The sequence below is a fragment of the Patiria miniata genome, unplaced genomic scaffold (genome assembly GCF_015706575.1).
Source record: "Patiria miniata isolate m_02_andy unplaced genomic scaffold, ASM1570657v1 HiC_scaffold_2, whole genome shotgun sequence".
Classification (NCBI taxonomy): domain Eukaryota; kingdom Metazoa; phylum Echinodermata; class Asteroidea; order Valvatida; family Asterinidae; genus Patiria; species Patiria miniata.
Window position 1 is genome coordinate 10033759 of NW_024037058.1, and position 9760 is coordinate 10043518.

Consider the following 9760-nt stretch of genomic DNA (forward strand, 5'->3'; position numbering starts at 1 on the left):
AAAGAAAGTCATGCCTACCTATCATTAATGGATTAAACTCCACACGGACAATTCTATCATGAAAATCTTTCCTTTTTTTAAAATTTGAAGCCATCACAAACTTATCCTTTTAGATGCATGGCATCTATTTAAAAAAAAATGGGGGGGGGGTGATGCTAATCATTTTCCCACCATCGAACTTTCATAAATGACTAAACTTCACACAAACTTGGTGCAAGATAATAAATTCATATGTAGAGCCACAGCAAACTCATCCTTTTAGAGGTGTGAGGGGCCTACTAACTGTGCCCACAATTACAATTTTTATATTTTGTTGTTGATTTCTTATAATGTTGATTGGCCCATAACCTATATTATTTGGTAATACAATGACTTTATTAATACACCAAAGAGCATGGGTAAGTACCGGTAGGCTAACCCCAGTTATGGGGTTCAATGTGTGTACTTGCACCTATATTATCATGCACATCTAAATTCCAGAGTGATTTCATAATTACAAATACACAGCACACAACGGCAGCCCTAAACTCTAACATTTAACATTTAAGAGCCATGGAAATCCTTTTTTACGGGGGCGGGGGAGTGTAAAATCCCCCTACCCCCTTCCCGTTGCGCCGCATTGACAGCAGATTGGGTAACAACACGATGTACTCGCCTCACAAAGTGGTGGTCACGTCCACTATGACTTCACATTCAATGAATCTGTGTACCCCCACCACACAACCCCTCTGTTCTCTTAAAAATGGTATATCAAGCTCTGATGAGTGTTTTTTTTTTACCCCGACCAAATCCATTAAAAATGTTTATACTTTATACAGGTGCGACACTGCATATGCCTTTTGATCTGTCAGACAAAAAATACAGGGGAAACAATGTATTTGAAGAAGTAACACTAGTCTTTCCAGGAATAACTGAGGTACCCCAGTTTATACCCCAATTCAGATATTGCTGCAGTTGAAAGGTTAACAATAATTCTACAGACGACAGAACCAGTAACTGGGTTAATATAGATGAGGCAAGAATGCATAGTGTAAGAAAACAAAGGGTTTGCCAACAGTAACTTCCAACTATAAAGGCGGCCCTACTCCAACACATTAAACAGCTATCTGAGGTGGATTTTAGTATATGAAACGCGGTCAAAATTTTCCACGTTGTGCATATTAAGTACCCCTCCCCATTTTAAAAATGGATGCCGCGCCTCTAAAAGGGTAGGTTTGTGATGGCTTCACATAAAAAAAAGATTTTTATGAATATATTGTCCGAGTGGAATTTAATCCATTTATGAAAGGTAGGCACAACTTTCTTTTATAGGGGCATCATGACTACCCCCCCGATTTTATTATGGCTGCCACGCCCCTAAAAGGGTGTGTTTACGATGGCTCCACGTGTAATTTTTTTCTCGTAAGTATTAATGTCTGTGGGAATTAGCTTCATTCGTTTATGAGATGTGGGCACATTTTTCCATGTTGGGCATAATGAGAACCCCGCCCCCTTTTTTCAATATAACTGCCACGCCCCTAAAAGGGTGTGTTCGCGATGGCTCCACATCTGGAATTGTTTTTCTCATGAATGTCAATGTCTGTGGAAAGTTCCATTTCTCTATGAATGTGGGAACAATATTTCCAGGGTGGGCATAATGAAATCCCAGCCCCCCTTTTTTTCTTATATGGTTGCCACGCCGCTAAAAGGGTGTGTTCGAGATGGCTCCACATCTGGATTTTTTTTTTCTCATGAATGTCAATGTTTGTGGAAAGTTCCAGTTTTCTATGAGTGTGGGAACAATATTTCCAGGGTGGGCGTAAGAAAACCACGCCCCCTTTTTTTCTGATATGGTTGCCACGCCCCTAAAAGGGTGTGTTCGCGATGGCGCCACATCTGGATTTTTTTTTCTCATGAATATAAACGTCTGTGGGACGTTTTATTCGTTCATGAAATATGGGCACAATGTTTTCCAAAGTGGGCATAATAATTAAACCCCCCCTTTTCTTTTAATGGCTGCCACGCCCTCCAAAAGGTACTATTGTGGTGGCTCCGAATCTGGAAAAAACTAATAATCTATATAATTATGACTTTGTGAAGTTTCCTGCTTTTGTAAAAAGTGGGAAAAACCGTTTTCACTGCGAGCACGACAAGTTCCGCCCCCTTTTTTTAATGGATGCCACGCCCCTAAAAGGGTAAATTTGCGATGGCTCCAATCTGAAACATTTTCTCGCATGAATATAAACATCTGCGCCAAGTTTCACGCTTTCATGCACAAGTGCACAATTTTTTCACATATCCGCTGGACTAATGGGGATTGTGGGGAAGGAAAGTGAAGGGAAGTTGAGGGCTATCAAATAGGATCACGGGATGCATTGTGTAGAGATTATGTAAGAATTTGTTTATCATTTACAATAACATCTTTATTCGCCAAAATTCATGGCGCAAGATAAAACAAACACACTAATATAAAAAGAAATACATACAAAGATTACATAGGGGAAACAAATTGAGTCAATTGACACAGATGTCTTTAATTATTTCGTTGTCATTTAAAATTTCACATTGAACAACGCCGTCTCCAACATCAATCATGTCCCTAAGTATAGAAACATTTGATTTCACACTTAGCGGTACACAATCAAAACCACGTATTTCGGGAGTCCTTCAGTTCAATAAAATTGTTACCGAAAACCGAACAAGGAATGCATAAAGCCTCATTGGCTACAGACTTCAACATAGAGGTTCCAGATTAAAAAAAACATTGCATTGTTATACACGTGTGGCGTGCCCTGTTGTTTAATGGAACCGGCGAAGTACAAAAGGTCGCTTTTAAATCATCTCGTTTACCGATGGGCATTTTCAAAATAAACAAACAATGACAGTATTTCAGTGTTTGGTGTTATGTTTGAGCACGTTCTGTGGGTATTTTTTTTGAAATTGTAACACTGGTGTTTGCAATATCTGTCAATCTTTTCAAGCCTCACGAATATTAAGGTTCCTATCCATTATGGTGTGCAGTAAAAATTTGCATAAAAACCTCCTTCACGAGTTATTAATTGATAATATCACCCTTTTTGCTGGCTTCCATTGGTCGATACCGAGACCCACGTCAAGTCATGTCGTCTCGTCAAAATTTTCCTTGGAGATAGTTAAGGCTGTAACACTAGCGTTTGCAAAAACAGATTAAGCTGAAATTCAGAATACACTTAGATGATATAAGTGTTCAACTACTCGTAAAATAACAACTTACGTGCATTCCTAGAAATTGAGATAAATACATAGATTTGGGGAAGATTCCGAACGATTCCAGACTTGAAGGTCAGCTATACCAGTAACCAGTATTGACGTTTCGGCATCGATGACGGCGATTTTTCACTGACACAAAGTACAGAATTTCTTCTTCCCTAATAATTTAACATTTAAATCATACTGAGCATATTTTCTGAAAAACACAACGTTCAAAAGGCCATGCTTTTTTCGGATTCACGAATTTCACTGCTCTGTTTCAGCGTCTAAGTATGTAATCGGATTAGCTTTGCTTGACAAACGGCACACTTTGGCGTTTGCAACCACACGGCTGGTAGGATGCTGAAGTGGCCTGTGTGTGCTCAGAAGGATGGTGAACACAAAGCAGAGTGCCAAGGGTATAGGGGACCCATAGGTCAGAAAGGCAAGAAACGGATGAAATCGTTTAATATATAACTACTCATCCACTCATTTCTTGCTCTTCTATTGCTCATTTTACGCATTTCGCATCCGATAATCCTCTTATCTAATGACAGCCCTCCACATCCTTCCACATTCTCTCCACATTCCCTCCACCACAATCCCCATAGAACGTGTAAAAAAGAGGCGGGGCATTATACCTATACTGACCCGATGTATTACTTGCTTATGCTATTTTTTTTACCGAGTCACTGTTAGCGATAGTACATTTCGTTTTGTGATTATGATTATGAAAATTTATCCAGAATAGATTTGAGTTGTAGGTTTTTACAGAAAATTTCAGTTCGGTGATATTTTAATGCAATATTTACCAAAGTGTATCGATTAGAAAGTGTCGTTTCAAACATAAAACAGTAACAGGGCACACCAGCGTATTGATTTCTTGCTCGAGTTATTTATTTGCACCTTATGTCAGATGTCAGTTAATTGCCACTCTGAATAAATCTCATTGATATAACCTTTGAAGATAAATTTGACGCCAACAAACCGATGTTCTAGTTACAATGGTGAACTTGCGTTACCTTGACGTCGTAAAAACCTTACACAATCGTTCTTGTTCAGCCGCCTCGTAGCAAAAGAGGGGGGAAATAACAAAGGAAAAGAAACATTCACAATCTTCAAACTGGGTCCTGAATTTTATTATGATCCTTCCCGACGTCTCCAGATTCAATTTACAGAGATGAGAAAGACATCAGAAGAGCGAATGTGCCCCCAAAACAGTTCCTGCACAGATCCAGATTAAATTATCTCACAAGGACCTGCCCTGCGTTTGGTTTGGCACGAAGCTGAATAATTTCCTTCAGTCAGACCAGCTCACGCAGGAAAGGTTCATTTCTATAAGCGCCCGAATTGTCTTCGTCTATTGGCAAGTTTCAAGATAAACACACAATGCCTAAAAAAAGCAAAAAAAAGATATTTAGAGAATGCCCCCAGTTCTCGGGAGATGCATGTCTATACCAAAAAAACGATCACGAAGCCGCTACAAACATGTATCGCTGATAATAAACGAATTTGCACGCGCATGACCACGATTGGCCAACCTCCCTTTACGCACAAAAAAAATCTTAAATTTGATTGATCACACGTACTATAGGCAATGATTACGTATAATAGGAAACGCTGCGGACATAGCTGCCACGGTGCTTTCTTCTGGCACACCAATACAGACAGACATATTGCAGTCGTAACATTCGCTCTCCTTCTAAGCTAAATAACAAGGAGAATTTTAATACAAGTTGGGCGAGAAAAACTCCAGCCATGGTGAACAATCCGATGCCAAATTCCACCTCTTGTTTTGAAAACACTGAGTCGGATTCAGGGCTGTCTAACACGGTTGGAGACCTATTCCAGCTGATTGTGCAGAGCGTCATTTTCTTATTCGGCGTGCCCGGTAACTGCCTCATACTCCGCGTCTACTGGACAAAGACTCTAACAACCAGCACCCATGTTTTCATCATGGGCTTAGCCTGGGCCGATCTGGCCGTCAGCTTGCTGGCTGTGAATCGTATTTATTATAAGGTTGCTTCCATGGCTGGTCATGAGGTCCCAGAGTTCACATTTATTATCTTGGCTCTTCAGTCAACAGCCATCAGTACATCGATTATGATGACTGCTGTGATCGCAGCGGACCGCTACGACTGCATATGCCGGCCACAACGCCGGTTCTTCACCCACAAACGCGGCAAGATAGCAGCGTGGGCAGCATTCGTATTCTCACTGGTCGTAAGTATTCCTGCCTACATACCCAGAACCCCAGGATCCAGCGACCAGCCATTGGACCTTTTGGCGTTGGCATTTGAGGTTATGTGCTTTGTCATAGCGCTCGTGATGATCGCCCTGTGTTACGGTAAAATCTACACAACTATCAAGAAACACACCAAAGTCGGCGTCAAAAGTACCACTCGAGATTGCAGAGTCTCTCGAATAGTCAACAATTGCTCGACAAGACTACATGATTCCGTATTCACAAATGACGAACCGAACATTCTTAACGTCGCTTCCGTGTTGACGTTCATCAGTAAACCATGCTCGAGCAATGCAATTGATGGCAGCAGAATAGCACAAAACAATGGAGCACCGAACCACGAAACCAACGTATCGACCCTTGGCGAAAGTGGGAAAAGACGGGCCAGTCACCCACAATCGACTTTGACGAAACATGTCCTTGTGTCGAAGGATACAGAAAATCGTGTTGTGGACGGGACCAATGACACGCGACAACACCAAGGCAATGCAGGACGCGCACCACCAAAGGCAGATGCAGCAGGTTTACAGCGTAAGACAACCAGGATGCTCTTCATCACCAGCGTTGTGTTTCTCCTGACCTGGCTACCCTACTGGATCCTTGCTGTTGGTAAGTTTGCTTCCTACTCCGACCCAGTGTTCCATATGATCCTCGAGCAGCTCTCCATTACCGCTTACGTCAACAACGCCGTGAATCCGCTGATTTACGGACTTGCCAACAGACGGTTCAGGAAAGACTGCAAGACAATTTTCAGTAAATTTAAGTTCTGTAAGAATGACACTAATTAACGGGATTTGTTGTCTTCATGCAGTTGATGTGTTAATAATGTAAGTGTGCCTAAGAAAAAAGCATGTTTGACAAAAACAAAATCAAAATAAGTGACAGTCAATGAGGAAAAGAGGTGTTGTAGACTTCCAGCCCTATTAGGACCGGGATATTTGGGTCTTCTCACGACCGGTGGGGGTGGGGGGGGGGCACACGTTGATCCCGTACTATCCATATGTAGCTGTTGATTTCCCTAAACTTGGCAGGAATGTTGGTTGGTTATCATAACATGACGTCATTTGTGTGCGCTGCGGTAACGACTAAAGGGCGTTTGACTTTGTATTTGCCTTTTATTGTTTACTTACTTGTATTTGCAATTTATTAATTTCAATTCGAATGAAGATATATTCACCGGGTCTCGGCAGTCTATTAAAATTGATGTCGGTTCTTCGATTCATCCATTTCTGAATATCTTTGAATGTCATAGCTCACGTGTCGGTGTGCCTATCTCGTGAAGGCGTTCACGATCAGGTCTCGTGTGCATTGCTCTATTCCCATAGCCTGATGACTATCGGAAATAGTCTCACTGTGAACGTATCACCTTATCTCAGAGTATTTTGCTGTCTCGTCTTAGCAACTGAAATTTCCCAGACCCGGCACAATCTCAACTTGCTTCGAAACGAAAGACTCGCGCAGTTCTTCCTGCTTAACTTGGAGAGTTGTCTGTATATAAATAGCGAACAATTTGCGGCATAAGTGTGCCTTTTCCTGTTTTTTTTGTATCCGATTCACTGTTTCTGATAGTCATTTCTGAGAAGAATTATGCTTTTGAAGATTAACGGAAAGATGAAGATCGAGATTAAATTTAAGTTGTAGATTTTATGGATATGGTAATTTGAGTTTGGTGATAGAAAGTCAAAAGACCTTTTATTTTGATGCACTCTTTGTCAAACTGTATTGATTAGAAATTGTCGTTTCAATCTTGAAACAATAACAAGGCAGAACACCGTGCAGATTTCTCGTTCATGTTATTATTTGCACCTTTTGTATGTTGCTACTTTGCAGTACTTTCTTGAAATCATTTTCTAAAGATAAAGTTGACGGCAACACACCCTCGGTCTACTGACAATGGAAAGGTCGCCCATCTTTGCCGTCGTAAACACATTAGGCTACACAATCGTTCTTGTTCGCAATCTTCTATCTTGGTTTTCCTTTTTAACGATTCTTCACAGGGTCTCAGATTTAACAAGCAGAGATTTGAGAAAACCAGGTGAGCAATGGTACCATATACCGCGATTCAATTGTGCTCAAAAAATGAGTTCCTGTAAACATCCAGATTAAATCACCTCACAGAAACTTGCCCTGCTTTTTGCTTTGGTACAGTGGTCGCTAATTTCCTCCAGTCAGACCAGCTCATGAAAAAAGGTTAATTTCTATAAGCACCTGACTTGTCTTCGTCTATCGGCAAGTTTCTAGATAAACACGCAATGCTTCAAAAAGCCAAGTTTGTAAAAGGATGTTGAGAGAATTCCCCAGTTCTCAGGAGATGCATGTTAAAAAAAGGGTAAACGGTTACAAAACCGCTTAATACAATGGATCACTTATGGTATTAACGAATTCGGCAAGCGCATGACCATGTTTGGCCAACCAACATATAATAGATAATGCCGCCAAGAAAGTTGCCAGAATGTTTTCTTGTGGCTCACCAGTCAAGACAGGCACATTACAGTCGTAACAGCCACTGTCTTCTTAGACAACTTAACAAAGAGAATTTTAACACAAGTTTTACAAGAGATATTCCAGCCATGCAGAACACCCCGGTGTCGAATTCCACGTCTATTTTTGAAAACACACGGACGGATTCAGGCCTGTCTGACACCTTTGGAAACCTATTCCAGCTGATTGTGCAGAGCGTCACTTTCTTATTCGGTGTGCCCGGTAACTGCCTCAACCTCAGAGTCTATTGGACAAAGACTCTAAAAACCAGCACCCATGTTTTCATCATGGCCTTAGCCTGGGCAGATCTGTTATTCTCGATTCCACCACTGACCGGAGAAAAGGCAACATTTTCGACGATGAAATTTGAAATACTTTTCACAAAAATCTGCAACCGTCCTGGTGCCTTCTGTAATGTTTTCTCCCCAGTGATTCATCGTGGCATGGACAGCGCCAAGATTGGTGGGATTCGAGGTGACATTACTAGCACACTCCCGTAAAAAGTGGTCCGGCAGCCATTCTACACAAAAAACTCCAAGCACCGTGGGGTTTTGTGCACAAAGCCTTTCAGTTAGCAGCTTGGGCAGCATTCGTTTTCTCACTGGTCTTCAATATTCCTGCCTTCGTACCCAGAGCCCCTGGATCCAGCAACCATTCCTTGGACCTTTGGGAGTTGCCATTCGAGGTTATTTACTTCGTCGCGGCGCTCGTGATGATCGCCCTGCGTTATGGCAAAGTCTACACAACTATCAAGAAACACAAAAGTCGGCGTCACAAGTACCACTCGAGATTGCAGCCGCGTCTCTCGATTAGGGGACAAATGCTCGACACGGCTTTAGGATTCCGTATTCGTAAATGTCGAGCCGAACATTTCTACTGTCGCTTCCGTGTCAACGTTCATCAGTAAACCATGCTCGAGCACGGTAGCTGATGCCAGTAGAATGGCACAAAGCAAGGGAGCACCGAACGACGAAATCGACGAATTCGCCCTTGTCGATAGCGGACAAAGATGGGCCAGTCAACCAAAGCGACTTGACTAAACTTGTTCTTGTGTCAGAGGTAGCACGGTAGCTGATGCTGGTAGAATGTTGCAAAGCAAGAAAGCACCAAGCCACAAAATCGACGAATTAAGCCTTGACGAAAGTGGGAAAAGATGGGCCAGTCAACCACAAGCGACTTTGATTAACAATGTACTTGCGTCAAAGGATACACAATCTCGTGTTGAGAAGAATGACAGTGACCCTCGCCAACATCAAGGTAATGTAGGACGCACACCACCAAAGGCAGATGCAGCAGTTTAACAGCGTAAGACAACCAGAATACTCTTCATCATCAGCGTTCGGTTTCTCCTGACCTGGCTACCGTACTGGATTGCTATTGCCGCTGGGTTTGCTTCCTACGCCGACCCAATGTTCAATATAATCATCGGGCAGCTCTCCGTAACTCTTTACGTCAACAATGCAGTCAATCCGCTGATTTACGGACTTTCCAATAGGGCGGTTTAGGAAAGACTGCAAGACAGTTCTTAGTAAGATTAGGCTCTGTTAGAATGACACTAGTTATGTTGTGTTGTCATCAGCATGATATCTTATTTGTAAGAGAGCCTTTTAAATGATTTTCATTCAAAGCTTAAACAAATGAAGGTACTGTTAGAACTTGTTATATTATAAATTACGGAAGTCAGTCCTCATATGGAAGTTTCGTTAGTGAACTCATTAATAGTCTTTCTGCGGACAGTTTTGTTCCTATAATATTAAGGCCAAGTCGAAATGACTCTAACCTATTTTTTTCCCGCACTGATCGATAATATTTTCACGAGTAGAGTAG

The 9760-nt window shown here is 41.8% G+C and overlaps 1 protein-coding gene across 1 annotated transcript; it reads left to right on the forward strand.

Moving 5' to 3' along the window:
* Nucleotides 1-4965: 4965 nt before the first annotated feature.
* Nucleotides 4966-6240, forward strand: LOC119726325 (5-hydroxytryptamine receptor 1A-beta-like). Its single transcript, XM_038197980.1, has one exon. It carries the CDS (start codon nt 4966-4968, stop codon nt 6238-6240), a length of 1275 nt encoding a protein of 424 aa, XP_038053908.1.
* The last annotated feature ends 3520 nt before the right edge of the window (nt 6241-9760 follow it).